Raw genomic sequence first — 15,068 nt, forward strand, 5'->3', positions numbered from 1 at the left:
ATAAACTCAACAGCAAAGAAACAAACAATCCAATCATGAAATGTGCAAAAGACTGTTGTTGGTTTGGTTCAGTGGAAGGAGGGACAGCCCATAGCTGCAAGTGCTCCCCAAGGTAATCCATGGTGCCTTCTGTGGGACAGACCTTCCCGGGACCTGGCAGTTCTGCTAAGTCACTTCCTCAGTGCCATGCAGCCAGCATGCCGGGGTCTGAGCATCTCTAGGAATTATGTATGGAAACAGGATTCTTTCTCTTGCTGCATCTCCTACAAAGTACTCCCCCCTCTGCGTTGCTTTCCAGAAACAAAGAGCTGAGTGGAGTTACTCATCAGAGGGTGTCGAGCCACTGGCCTTTTCCTGGCCAGTGCACTTTTTCTTTCTCCTCCCACTTGTTCTTGTTCCATCTCCTGCCATCTCCCTCTTACTTCTACACATGGAATTGGTTAAAGGTTTCTTGTGTCCTGTTACCTTGTTTGGGTGCCGTAGCATGAACTGCCCCCTTGTTTTCTTGTTGAATTGTCGTCTTCCACCCTGAGAAAGGTTCTGTATTTGCTCAGAATAAAGTTCAAAAGGAAGATCAAGCAAATACAAATCCCTCCGATTTCCTCAGGCAGCCACAACCAGAGATTTGGTTCCATTTGTCCCATTCCCATCAAATCTGGGATCAGCCCCATTTCCTTGATTCTCACCAGGAGACTGATTGGATTCCAAGCCAGCATCTGTTGGGGCTTCTGAGAACACAAAGCCATTCAGAAGTTCAGGGAAACAAAGCACGCCCTGTCATCCAAGCCTGTTCTCCAGCTTAATTAACCAGCAAGGCCGGGAAGAATCTCTTCGTCCCTCCGTGGTTTGGAAAGAAGTGGAGTTTTATCCCTTAATGACTAGAGATTGCTTGGGAACCTGAACGAATTCTGTATGAGAACTAAAATGATGAATGTAACTTGCTTTCTATATTACCAATAGGAAGCCAAAAACATTCAACCACAGGTCTTAAAAAACAAGATGTCATTTTAGAAAAGAAACAAGCAAACCACAGTTTTCTGATTGGAGGCGGGGGGGGGGGGGGGGTGGGCAGAATGCAAAGCCACATGTGGACACACAAGTGAGCATACTCCTGTTTTGCAGTAGGAGAAGGTATTCTGGTGCTTGACTGGATCCACATCCACTGACCCTTTCCTGTCCGCGGGCAGCTGAGTGAGCAGCAGAGGCCAGCATGGCCTGCCTCGTCCTTAGACGCTGTGGTCGGAAGAGCAGTCACCTGGCAGTCTGGATCCAAGAAGTGGGGCAGAATTCTTAATAGCATTTTTCTTCTTTAAATACAAAACAAAGTCAGTGTTTATCTTGGGTGTTTGTCGCCAGAAACTGCACAGAATTGTTTTCCACAACTTTTTTGATTTTTGAATATAAGAGAAAAGATTGTTTGATTCAAATAAAACCCTAGGGCTTTTACAACCAGTTTACAATTTGATACCATTACCACCCAGCCATTTGGCCAAAAGACTTATTTATTTTTCCCAAGCCTGCATTGAATTGAACCTGACATTGACCTGTGCTAATATATTTCATTCTGTAATAACTCTCTAAGGCAAATGTGTCATCCCACTTTCACAAAGACTGTGGTCTGTAAACATAGAACTGCTGCAGCCCAAGCTATTTCTCTTGGCATCTTAAACCCACCCACCTGCCTTCTTGAGTCTGTGGCTCCAGCACATCTCCTTGCTGGGACTGGTGTGCAGAGGTTACCACACAACTTTGAGATCTGTGTTTAAGTGGCCAGGAAGAGGAAGTGTTGCAGGAATGGAGGGGAGAAGAGCATTTCAGAGCTGACCCAGGAGAAACAGAAGGCCCGTGGGAAAGGTAGATAAAAGGTGAAGTCAGTAACTGGATTACTGGATTCTGGCTTCAGCATGTTTCCTTTTTTTTTTAAGACTTTATTTATTTATTCATGAGAGACATAGAGAGGCAGAGACATAGGCAGAAGGCTCCATGCAAGGGAGCCCAACATGGGACTCGATCTCAGGACTCCAGGATCACGCCGAGCTGAAGGTGGTGCTAAACTGCTAAGCCACCCGGGCTTTTTTTTTTTTAGTAAGCTCTGTGCCCAGTGTGGAGCTTTGAACTCCAGACCCTGAGATCAGGAGCTGCGTGCTCTACCAACTGAGCCAGTCAGGCACCTCTGTACCTTCTATAAAAGAAAGGTGATAATGTGAGCCCCCTTATTGCCCCATCAACGCAGCTTCCACAGCTTGTCTCAGCATCTTATTTCTGTCACTTCTAAATACCCCCTTTTCTGTTACAACATGGGGGCAGGACCAATTTTCCAGTCTGCAGATGAAGAAAACAGGATTCAGGTGACATGGTAAAAGTGAGACACAGGCCCAGGTCTTGGACCAGATGTCAGTTCCTTATAGTCCAGAAGTCTCCATCCACGCCCTGGAGCGACAGGTCACAAATTTGGCAATTCACCAGTAGATCCTAAGCCCAGTGATCCAGCTGGGCCTCCACAGAGGGGTAGGACCGTTGCTGGACCCTCTCCCCATTGAGTGAGTTGCTGATGGTAGAAGGGGGGCGACTGGCATCTCCAAACCTTGATCAGGTTTAGGTGTCCCTGAGGACTTTACCAAGGGTGGCAGCATGGCTCAGTCTAATAAATACAGCATGTAGCTATGTGTCATCTTCAGTGAATGCCCGCAGGTACCAGGCTGAGCACTTGACCCTGATAGGACTCAAAACATGGCCACATTCCACACTGCCTCCAGGTCCCTGTAGGGAACTCTAAATGGAAAGGTTTTTGGGTATCAGGCCTCTGACCTGAGGAGATAGCTGCAGAGGCCATCCAAGAGCCTGGCTGTCCTTGCTCCTCCCCAGCACGTTGTCCAGCCAGCCCCCCACTGGGCCATTCCAGATCCCAGCTGCACAGCATGTGCCACTCCGGGCTGCGCTTTACCCTCCCCCCAATTTCCTGTTGCAGGGGGACAGCTGGAGCTGGGGGTAGTGTCTGGTGTTCCTCAGAGATCTGCAGCCGATCTGGGAATAATTTGAAACTAAATCCTCAGCCCTTTGGAAGCCTTTTATGAAATCATTGCAAGTTTATTAACAACAGCTGTGGCCACACATGACCTGGATCCTAGCCCCAACTCCACCCCCAAAATTGCAGGAGGGAAGCAGCAGTTGACTTGGAATTCCCCGTCACCTTTTTAAGGGGAGGAAAAGTTAAATGAAGAAGAAAAGTCACCCATCCTTCTTCGTGGTCACAGGAGGCTGGACAGCAGGCAAGCGGGTGGCCAGCCATGGTGATCAGAAATGGTGAAGAAAACGGGCTCAAAGGGACTTTTCAAAGCTTTGGCAAAGCAGCCTGGGGCCAAGTGCTCACATGTCTATTTTAAGGCCCTTCAGCCTGTGCTGGCAATTATTGTCAGCATCTGATTGGCAGAAACCTCTTTCTCCTCGAACCATTTGCAGCTTCTCCAGTTCATCCTGTCCAGACCCTGCTGCTCACGGGGAGCTGCAGAGCTTCCTTGTTGAGGGGCAGATTACAGAGTCAGGGTTTGGGCCATTTTTTCTTAATTAAAACCTCTCTGGTGGACTCTGCCTCCCTTCCTGCCAGCCACTGCCGTGCTGAGTCTGTGTTTTGGAGAAGCCTGGCCCCGGCCATCAACCTCGTGCCCTTGCCATGCTCCCCACCACCTCCATGTGAAGCAGGCGTGTCCAAGTCCTCCGAATCAGGCCAACACTTTGTGTCCTGCTGAGCTCAAAGGACTTCAGGGAGAGGAAATAGAACCTCCTTCCTGTTAAGTCACAATCCACTCATTTCTTCCTTTAAGGCATTCTCCAGATCTGCGGGGCAGTGAGCCTCCACACCCCATTCTGCTGTATTCCTTTATCCTCGGCACTGCGTTTGGAGAGCACTGGCCCACTGTGGGTGCTGTGCCTGCTTCCTTCACAGTCTTCATTGCATTTGATTGTGGTCTGTGGGCTCCCCTCCCAGGGTGGCCATGGGTAGCAATAGAAATCGCGTAGGTGATTCTTTTGGACCCTGGCCTGGTAGTCTGTTATACTTGGTCTTTTGAGATCCATGTCTCCCATCCTGGGACATCTTGACCGCTGACTGGTATCTGCTCCCTCCTGTTTCAGCCTAGTCTTGCTTATATATACATTCCATGGATCTGTGTGAAAATTTTCACCAAGATTAGGAGGGGCCAGATGCCAACAGAATGGAAGTTATCCAGGCTTACTGGATCTGTATTAAAGCCCATCCCAAAGGCCAGATGGAGGAGCGCTGGGGAACGTATCAGCCTCAGTGGCCATTCACTAAGGCCTCTTGGGGTGTCCAGTGTGGTGACTACCAACAGAACCATTTGTTCTTCCCACAGTCAGACCGGCCCAGTTGGGCAGGGTGTGAAGGGGGAGCTTGGACCTCGAGACGGTCCAGTTTGGCCCCCGACCCTGTGGAGGGCAGAGTAGCCTCTGGTGCCTGCAGAGTTCAGAGCTGCCCGGGTACCCTGGGGGCTGCCAGAAGGAGCAGCAGGCTCTGTGCTGGTCTCAATTTCACTTCTCACAACTCCATGATCTTCAGCATGCAACTGCATCTCAGAGCCTATTTCCTCTAGGTAAAATCTTTGTCAGCCCCTCATGCCTGGGAGAGACACTTAGCGTGTACATGTGAACTAGCATAGGACACATGAGGAGTGGGACCTGAGTGTGCAGAGCACAGCCTTCCAGAAGAGAGCCGGGCCAGGGAGGGGTGCAGTTCTGAGTGAGGTGGGGACACAAACACATCCAGAGGGAAGTGGGCTAAGACATTCCCAGGAGTTCTCTCTGGAGAGAAGTTACTGGGGATTTTTTTTTTTTTTTTATGTGTTCTGTTAAACTTTTTTTTTTCCCTAAAAAATTGCTTTAATGTGTATGAGAATCAAAACACTGGTCTTTCATGGCAGAAAGAGAGAATTCCATGAGACACTGATATGCAAGTAAGTTGGTAGTCTCACAAGAAAGTGTGTGTTCCTGCTCTGGAGATGAGCTGAGAACAGCAGCCCCAACAGAGGCAACAGGGAGCCCACCACCATGAGCCAGTAGGGCCTCTTGGGCCTCAGCAGTAGAGCCTGGCCTGCACCTTGGGTTCCTGGCTCAGGAAGTAAGGTTTGTGGGCTCTGTCTGGGTGAGAAGATGTGCTGGTTTTGGTGCCAGGGGAAGCCAGTCAGAGGCCATCAAATGGATCTTTTTTTTTTTCTTTTTTAAGATTTTATTTATTTATTCATGAGAGACACACAGAGAGAGAGAGAGGCAGAGACACAGGCAGAGGGAGAAGCAGGCTCCATGCAGGGAGCCCAACGTGGGACTCGATCCCAGGTCTCCAGGACCACAACCTGGGCTGCAGGCAGCTCTAAACTGCTGCGCCACCGGGGCTACCCCAAATGGATCTTTTTTTAAGGGATATGTTCACTTGTGGGTGAGCTGACCAAGAAAAGAATTCCCTAAAAATTTCCAGGGAAATGATCCCCTTCTCTGCTGTGTTGGCTGTTTGTTGTCTTGAATGGAGGTGTTTGTTTCGCCCTATTCTCTTGTATTTAGTGGAAAAGAGATTTCGGAGTTCTGCCCATCCCAGAAAAAGGAACCCTCTTGTATTTCAAGGAGGTTAAGATGCACTTATTCTAGAACAAGGCAGGCCCTCTGACAGTGCTTTTGGGGCAGGGCAGGCAGAGTTCCAGGGGCCCTGCAGTCCCTGCTCCAGAAGCTCCAGTTCAGAAACCTGTGGTTTATGTGGTTAAGAGCTCAGGCCTCGAGAGTGGAAGGCCTGGATTTGAACCTCACTGTGTCTCTCTTTCCCTGTCTGTAATATAGAGGTTAATTAATAGGACCTAACTGGTGGAATTGTTATGAAGATTCATCTCTGTGAAGTGCTTACAACAGGAGCTGGGACATAGCCCTCAATAAATGTGAGCTTTGCGGCTGCTGTGCCGGGCCCTTTGTAAAAGATCATTTGCTTCTCACAGCAAACCTGTGAATGGGTTCCATGTCAGATTGTGGAGGTTAATAGGGTCACCCAGCCCAGCTTTGTGGAGCCTTAGAACTGGAGCTCTTCCTATCACGCCAGCTGCCTGTCCTCTAGGAAGCCAGTGCTACTTTAAGATAAGACCTGTGGTGGCCAGCCGCTCCAGCACGCCTGGATTTCCTGTGGGTGACTCAGCCCCTTCCGGGGGTGTTGGAGGTCAGGTACTTCGCTGACCTGGCTCCCATGCCCGGCTCTCTCATCTGCTTTCCTTCTATTGTTCCCCACTTCCAGCAGCCTTGGTGTGTCCTAGATTTGCAGAGTGGCAATCCTTTTTCATAAATGTCCTGGTTCACTGTGAATGATGACACTTGGTGTACCTAGAATGTTCCCCAAGGGAATTCCCCTCCAGAAAGGCCTCGGGAGCCCATCTGTCCCCTCAGCCCAAACCAAGGGGACCAGTCTTCATTTTTTTTTTTTATCTCATTCAACTCTAAAGCTTGTCTCATTAACTCTTGTTGTTAATGTTTTTATAAAGATTTTATTTATTCGTGCATAAGAGACACAAAGAGAGAGAGGCAGAGACATAAGCAGAGGGAGAAGCAGGCTCCCTACAGGAGGAGCCTGATGCGGGACTCGATCCTGGATCCCAGGATCATGCCCTGAGCTGAAGGCAGACGTCAACTGCTGAGCCACCTAGGTGTCCCACGTTATTTCTTTTTAAATCACAGTAAAATACGTATAAAGTAAGATTTGCCATTTTTAAAGTATATGTATGATCCAATCTGCCTTCACACCCTTGACTTGAGGAGCTTTAAATGCTTAAGAGAAACTGTTTGGGAAGGAACCTCCACCCCAAATGAAGTAAGAAATCTTCCCCAGGGATCCCTGGGTGGCACAGCGGTATGGAGCCTGCTTCTCCCTCTGCCTATGTCTCTGCCTCTCTCTCTCTCTGTGTGACTATCATAAATAAATAAAAATTTTTAAAAATTATTTAAAAAAAAGAAATCTTCCCCGTAGAGTCTAACAAAACCTGAATTTAAAAATACAAAAAAAATAAAAATAAAAAATAAAAAAAAATAAAATAAAATAAAAATACAAATATTGAAAGCATTTGCATTCTTAGTTTCTAAACAGTGTCCTGTGACTCCAAGCAGTTGGAGGAAGTTGAAATCTGAACCATCTGACCCTTACTCTAGCTGCAACTGAGAGTTTACTTAGTGGCCCTAATTGTCAGGAAGCGCATCGCCTGCCCCACGAAGAAGCCATAGAGACAAGTGTTAGGGGTATCCCCCAGTCTCTACCACTTTTCCTGAAACTTCGCATCTTTCTAAAATCTTTATTTCTGAGTTTTTCATTACTTTCCTGCCTTTAGTAGTGAGTGCTCCGTGACATGTCCTTTACATACTTGAGCTCATTCCATCTTTACAACAGCCCATTTTGTAGATGAGATACCGAGATTCGCTTAGTTGGAGGTACCACAGAGCCCCTGCTCTTCTACTGGACAGTTTTCTGGATCAGTACTTTTTTTTTTTTTTTTCTTAGATTAAAAATCCTTTTTTCCTGGACCTTCCACTGGCAACAAAGAGGTTTGGGGACGCCTGGGTGGCTCAGTGGTTGAGCATCTGCCTTCGACTCAGGTCATAATTCCAGGGTCCTAGGATCGAGTCCCATGTCGGGCTCCCTGCATGGAGCCTGCTTCTCCCTCTGCCTGTGTGTCTGCCTCTCTGTGTGTGTCTCATGAATAAATAAAATCTTTTTTTAAAAAAATGAGGTTCGTCAGCTCCTTCTCTAGATAATTGGTAGAATGTATCTTTACATCCACATGGAGACCTGAAGACTGTGTCAAACTACACTGAGTTACCAGAGCCTTTCCGTCAGTTGGCTTAGTGGTTCCTTTGTAGAGGAATCTGTTCCATCTGGAGTATTCACAGAGAGGCTAGATGACCATGTCTTGGGATTTTTAATGGAGAATTTGCATGTGTTATTTGGGAAACAGACATGGCACCTTTGAGGGTTCCACCCGGCAAGCACTTCTCTGATGTGTATAAGCACTCGGCAGCTCTCTCCTCTTCCTCTTGCTTGGCTCAGAACACCTGGCAGGGTGAGGCTGAGAAAGATTCAGTTGTATATTAAGAATTTCCAGATGTCAGAAAGAATGTGAAAAGAATCTTGAGACCAGTAAGTTTGATCTGTCATTTGGCACCTGAGAGAGGGAGGATGTTAGCGAATTTAACAGGGCCTCTCAACTATTGCCCCCTGAGCCCACAGCCTCCAGCGACTATATCCTAAGTTCTTTTGTCTACCAAACAAGGGGAATATATTACATAACTATTTTTTTATTCCATCAGCGTGACTTAGTCTCATTGTTGATCAGAAGTTTAACCAATAAACTTAGAATAGTGTCTAGCACTAGCAGGTATCCAATACATACTAATTGAAGGATATTCCTGACTCTTGAAATCCCCAAGATTCACACCTCTATGGTGAAATCACTGACTGCTGTCTTGGTGGTGACATTAATAACGTGCTGAGTAAACATCCAGATAGTCCATTCGCTCAGGTAGGGCTGCCACGCTTTCTACTAGTCCAGGGAGGGTGCTCCTCCAGCTCACATGCCCTCTTCTGTGGTCTTCCATTCACATCTCAGAAGTTCCCTGGATGTCATCAGTTGGTCAGAGCCTCAGATCAGCGTGAAAAATCCAAAGCTATCACTGAAACTGTTCCAGCCCAGGACACACCTGTCTGTGTGGGGAGACTCCAGTGCCTTGTCTAGGAAGCACCTCCTCAAGTACTGGAACTTCCTCTGTGCCTCCTGCCCCCATCCTGGGCACTAGTGCCCTCCTCACACTTCTCCCCAGCTTGACTGTTCCTAACTCCTGAAGAAGCAGCTGGAACACCCCAGGAAACAAGCCCACCTGTCATTCAGTTCAGATCCACACAGTTGGTTATGTTCCACTCCGTTCATCATGCTCTTAAACTGCGGTGCCCTTCCTCCCACATGCAGGCCCCAGCCCCCGACCACCATTCCACTGACAGAACACAGTTCCTTCTACAGCCCACTAGCCGTATAGAAACTAAAGACCAGCTTCAGGGCTCAGGTGGCCTGAGTAGACATTTGTCCACCTGAGTTCAGGGAATCAGGAAGACTGTTGGGCTTTGCCCAAAAAGGGTGTCTTGCTCAGAGTTCCTAGACTCTGGATCTGAAACTCCTCAGGCCCTGCCCGCCCCAGAGCCACCCCCTTCCCACACCTGCCCACCTTGAGCTGCAGAAAGGCCTCCCTCTGTTTACTTTACAGTTAGTGAACAAAGCAGGCTCTTGCCCCTCCCCCAGGCAGCCACCACCATATACAGTCCCACTTCTGAGCCAGGCCTTTCAGGTGGGCTTCCTCATGGGAGCATCATCCACTGATGAAGGAAGGAGACCCTCGGGGTCTGGGAATGAGTAGTGTGTTGACTGGAACAAGCCGGCCTCCCCCGGGTCCCAGTGAGGTCTCTGCACTGCATGGAACTGGTTGGAGCAAGCTTACCATCTTGTTGCTTTTCTTCTAGGAAGACGATGAGAAGCTAATTGAGGAGATCCAGAAGGAGGCTGAAGAGGAGCAGAAGAGAAAGAATGGAGGCAAGCGCTTCCCCAGCTTGGGCCCAGTGCCCAGTGCTCTGTGTGTAGGGGGCGGGGGACAGGCTCCACAGCTGGCCCTTCACCCAAGGAGTGCTGGCCTTCAGGTGGATTGAGACACGATCTGCCCAGGCATCCATCCAACTCCATATGGTAGAGGCTGTGAAAGCATAGGAGAGTTCCCATTTCCCCTTGGTGGTCAGGAGGTCCCCAGGGGTGGGTTTGAGCTAAGGACATAGAACCCAAACTAGACTAAAAAGACCATAGGCCCACCCTGGCCTCTCTGACGTCACAAAAGAATGATGTGGGATTTCTGGGAGTGGCACCCAGGTCCTGGCTCTGAAGGAAAGTCCCTCATAGAATCTGCCACCTTCCAGGGTGATCCCTGAGTGAGCACTTGGTCAGCTGAGGGGGTTGGTGCACACACACACACTAATCAGCCTTACGATGGCCTGGGCACCTCTCCTGTGTCCATAGGTCAGATATGCCTGGCCTGGGCTCATGCTCTGGGCTCCCAGCTTGGGAGAGGTGGGATTGAGGTCAGGATATGCAGCCCTGCTCCCATCTTGCATGCAAGCACAGTTGGTTTTGTTTTCTCTACTAAATCCCATCTCCTGTTCAGAGAACACCTTCAAACGCATCGGGCCCCCCTTGGAGAAGCCTCCAGAGAAAGTCCAGAGGATTGAAGCCCTGCCGAGGCCTGTCCCACAGAACCTGCACCAACCACAGATCCCCCCCTATGCCTTCGTGCACCCGCCCTTCCCCCTGCCACCTGTCCGGCCCATGTTCAACAACTTCCCTCTCAACATGGGCCCCGTCCCAGCCCCCTACGTGCCCCCTCTGCCCAATGTGCGCGTCAACTACGACTTTGCTCCCGTCCATATGCCTCTGGAGCACAACCTGCCTATGCACTTTGGCCCCCAGCCACGGCATCGCTTCTGACAGCTTTGCTCCCCGCTGCCTCCCAGGAGCCCCACCGCTGAGCAGCCCAGACTGTGAGGGGCCAGGGGTTCCCTAGATCCCCACCTCACCCCCCAGGGCCATGCCTTCTGAGTAGGGATGATGCGCTTAGCTCTCAAAAGGATAGGCTGGGTTTTTTTCCTGCTCCTTCCTGGGAAGGGGCACTGTCCCCTGAAGAGCAGCCAGCAGGCGGGTGCCCTCAGGTACTTATAAAAGGATCAGTCTGGCACTGGCTAGGCCAGAGATACAGGGGACATTGGGGCCTCCCTAGAGAGTTCTGTCTGAGTGGCAGTGCAGGGACCCTCACCATGAGGTAGCCCTTCTCTGCTCTACTAATCCCATCCCTACAGACAGATGGGGGAAGTACTTGTGTCCGTCCCTTCCCCCTGGCAGACCCACACATCTCTCAGTTAACCATGTAGGCCTTCCTTACCGCAGCACAGTCTGAGGCGTGATAAAGCTAAAGCAGCAGTTGGAGGGAGTTGGGAGTTTGGAGAGAGCTTAGCCATCTGAACCAGGTCATGAAGGCTGGGTTCTTGCCCCACCCCCGCCCCAACACTGCAGCCCATCCCCCCACCCCTGCCCCAGTGCTGCTGCCCACCCAGAGTGAGATGCCCCCTGCTGCTCCAAGCCAGTTGATCCCAGTGAGGTGGTGGCACAGCCATGTCCCCAGGCCTGGGAGCATTGCTCAGGGTGGGGAAGCTGCAGAATCTATCCCCCAAATCCAGAACCCCAGGCTGCTGCCACCGTAACTATTCAGGTCTCTCTTGTCCTTGGCCCACTCAGATGAGACCACAGAGAGCCATCTCATGCTATCAGTTCTGTTCTGTAGTTTAAAGAAATATTTGCTGTTTACTCACTTCGAACTTACTGGGTTTTCTGTGGCCTACTAGAGTTTCTCTCGTTCAGTCTCTGGAAAGTCAAATCTGTTACCCATGCCAGGCAGCCGATGAGAGCGGGATGGTCCTGAATCTTGCCAAACAGAAGGTCCTTTCAAGGCGCCAGTGACAGGCTTGGTGGCTCTCCCAGGCAGCCCAATTGTTGGGAAGCCTTCTTTACCACCAACCAGGTAATGAGCAGCTTCTCCCCTGAGGTTTGGTGGTAGCTACGGGTTTCCACAGAGGAACAGAGGACCCAGACTATAACCAGTACCCACCTATGGAGCCACCCTTGCCCGAGGTCAGGTGAGTCTAGCTCTGGGTCAGCATGGGGGGATCCCTGCCCCTTACCACTCATCTTTTCCTGGGCAGCCCCAGCCCACCAGAGGCTCCATCCCATGTTAGCACCCGCTGTGCAGAGCAGAGCCCTCCACAGGAGTGACCCTGCCTGGTTGCCCAGTGTCGGCCGCTCTCACTTGCTATACCTGATGGCTGTTCCTAGTGTGTGTACACAGACCTCAAAAGGGTGAGCCTAATGGCCAAACCCCCCATCTCAGAGGGCCATGCCCAGGACCGTGCATTCTTGTGCATGGGCACCTGCTGCCATCATTCTAATGGATTTCAAGGATTAAAATGGGGAGAAACCTGCTAAGTTGCCTGCTCTTCCTTCTGCTTTTCCTCCAAGGGAGGGCTTTGCAGAGTTCTCTGGATTTGGGGGGTGGGACACACAAGGAGGGGCAATGCCCTGGGAGAGCCCTGGTGGGGGGTGCACTGCGGGGTATGGTGACAGGACTGAAGTCCTTTTATAGCTTGGTCCCTGTGCACCCTCCCTTGGGGAGGGTCTCAGAGTGGTGAGCTTTCAGCAGATGCCCCACCAAATAGACACACCAGAATCTCCTGGGCCCCTGCAACCAGAGCACCAGGCTTTGCAGAGTGCTTTGGGCATCTAATAGGACAGGCCCCTGGTGGGTGGCATACCTCTTGACACTGCCATCCAGCAGGTCCCCTAGAACTTGGCAGGATTCCCCCCAGCACAAGAGGGAAGAGATCAGAATAATTGGTTTGCCCCCAAGGCTGAACTGAGGACTTTTTCTTTGAGATGAATTCTGGATGTTTCTAGCCATGCACAGCTGCTAGGGAACTGAGGGCACCCAGTTTCTAATGTCCCTCCTTGTGCTGGACTGTAGAGCACCTCCCAAGTCTGCAGCAGCACGGTTGCTATTTGGGTGGAAGTCGTTGCCCTGAGTCCTGACACTAGTATGAGGTCCCACCTGTCTGCAAAGTGACCCTCTGGGTGCCTGTGTCCCAGAGGACCCCCGGGCTTCTTGAGAAGCCTGCACTAGAGACCACTTGGGAGAGAGGGGACGGTGATCCCCAAACAAGCCAGCAAGGGGCTGCAAGGTGTGAGGAGAGAAAACCCACAGAGACCAACCAGTGTTGGGGAAGAGGCAGGAATCCCAGAGGCAGCCTGGCACACCCCCTGGGCCACCGTGTTTGCTTCCCCAAGCCAGAGACTGCCCAGTGACAGTCCTGTTCTACTTGCCTTAAACTGGAGAGAGGAATCTAGTATTTGCACTTAGCAAAGGTTTTAAAACTTAAAAAAAAAAAAAAAAAAAAAAAAAAAAGCATGACTTGTCACTTTGTATAAAAATAGCAAAAGTGATTATTAAATTTTTTTCTGTACCTTCTGGTAGTAAAATACATCCAAATAATTCTGTTTAAACTACTGTGTGTAAAAAGCCTGTATCATATGTAACTTGGACTTTTTGTAAATAAATGTTTGTGCACTATGTTCCCTCCAGTCTCCTCTGTCCACATAGCACCAGCAGGCCCACCATCCCCACAGGATTACAGGGGAGTGCTTGGGTCTGTGAGGCCACTGCTCCCCGGTAGCAGATGCTGGCTGCCGCTGGAGAATTACTGGTCCTGTCCCTGAACACCTGGCCCTGTGGGGAGAAGTGAGACTCCCATCCCCTGTTCCCAGAAGGAAGATCGGGCAATGTGTCACACTGACCCTACTTGGTTGGCTACCAAGGCACAATTGAGCACAAAGGGAGGGGGTTTGTTTTTTGGCACAGAGGCCCCTTCCAGAAAGTGTGCTCAGCCCCCTCTTCCAGGTCTGGGCTGCAAGCCACTGACTAGCCTGGAAAGCTACCTGCAGAGGCTGGACCCAGCAAAGGATGGGAGGAAGCACGTCATCCTCCCTCCAGGACCAGGAGACAAAGCTGAGAGCAGAGCATCTGAGCAGGGAAGCCAGCGTTGAGTTCCTGCTGCCAACTGGAGCCACCTCCCTCGGGCACAGCCCTCCCCAACAGAGTCCCAAGTATGGTGAAATAAATCCAAGACAAAACTTACATGCATTCCCAGCTTCAAACTAGTCCATGCCATCCATCCTGTCCTTGTGCTGGTACATGTTCCATATTTTATATATTTGCAGCCATGCCCTGGTCAATTTGTCCCAGGCTCCCAGCAAGGAACAAGGCAGTGGCTGTTTTCTCTGTCTGCTGCCATATTTTCCACTCCACCCAAATAACCAGGGTCCTATTCCTCCTGCCTTCCCCACGCTCCATGCACATATCCACTTGTGGGTTCTCCCACCCTGGTTGTTACTACAGTGATTCCAGGGGCATCTGGCTGACTCAGTGGAGCAGGTGACTCTCAATCTCAAGGTTGTGAGTTCAAGCCCCACATTGGGCGTGAAGCCTACTTAAAAAAATAAAAGTGATTCCACACCTCTAAATGGGACCTGCCTTCCCGCCCCCCCCCCCCCCCTTTACAACCACAGAGCTCCCTCTCGGTCTGATTGGTTGGTTCTCTTTCTGCCATCCTGATGGAAAATTTGGGTGCTTCTCACTTTCTGCCACCACTCCACACCTCAGTGAGCACCTTGGATGTTTCAAAGGATGTATTTTCTAGGAGCAGAGTTGTGCCTAAAAGGAATGGGGGTATGTATTTCTATGACTTTTGCCAGATTGCTCTCCAGACTCCATGACAAAAAAGTGTCAACCCACCAGTCCTGGGCTGCGTCCTCACCCTTCATGGGCACATCTTTGTTGCCATGGTCTGTCGGCCACTCGAAGACCTGTCTCCTGGAATCTGACCTCATGGAGACAATTGAATGGACACATCTCCCTGTAAAGGGAACTGCTTTTTAGTCAGATGCATGTGTAATTGTACCATCCAAACTTACTCTCCTTGAAGAGATAGATATATGTATATACATTACATACACATTTATGTATACACATAAATGTTTTAAAATAGGGATGCCTGAGTGGCTCAGCAGTTGAGTGTCTGCCTTTGGCTCCAGTCATGATCCCAGAGTCCTAGGATCAAGTCCCATATTGGGCTCCCTGCATGGAGTCTGCTTCTCCCTCTGCCTGTATCTCTGCCCACCCCCCTCCCTCCCTGTGTCTCTCATGAGTAAATAAAATCTTTAAAAAAATAAACATTTTTTAAAAAGGTTTTAAAATAGAAAAATTTGAAAATACAGAAAAGGATCAACTTACCCAAAAGTAAGTACTGAAAATACTGTTTTAAAGATTTATTTATTAGGGATGCCTGGGTGGCTCAGTGGTTGTTGGGCTTCTGCCTTCAGCTCAGGGTGTGATCCTGGATTCCCGGG

General features: G+C 50.0%; 1 protein-coding gene across 7 annotated transcripts in view; it reads left to right on the forward strand.

The window, feature by feature from the left end:
• Positions 1-13,237, forward strand: part of RNF216 (ring finger protein 216) — a 161,549-nt gene extending 148,312 nt beyond the window's left edge. For 5 of the 7 annotated variants that reach the window (XM_038539546.1, XM_038539548.1, XM_038539547.1 and 2 more), the window contains 2 exons: positions 9,539-9,608; positions 10,228-13,237. In XM_038539546.1, the coding sequence (XP_038395474.1) occupies positions 9,539-9,608; positions 10,228-10,547 (390 nt within the window). In that variant the 3' untranslated portion in view covers positions 10,548-13,237. Of the gene's footprint in view, positions 1-1,122; positions 1,302-7,531; positions 7,655-9,538; positions 9,609-10,227 lie in introns of those variants that run through there. The other 2 variants (XM_038539551.1, XM_038539553.1) reach the window with 2 other exon arrangements.
• The last annotated feature ends 1,831 nt before the right edge of the window (positions 13,238-15,068 follow it).

The sequence above is a fragment of the Canis lupus genome, chromosome 6 (assembly GCF_011100685.1).
Source record: "Canis lupus familiaris isolate Mischka breed German Shepherd chromosome 6, alternate assembly UU_Cfam_GSD_1.0, whole genome shotgun sequence".
Taxonomy (NCBI): Eukaryota; Metazoa; Chordata; class Mammalia; order Carnivora; family Canidae; genus Canis; species Canis lupus.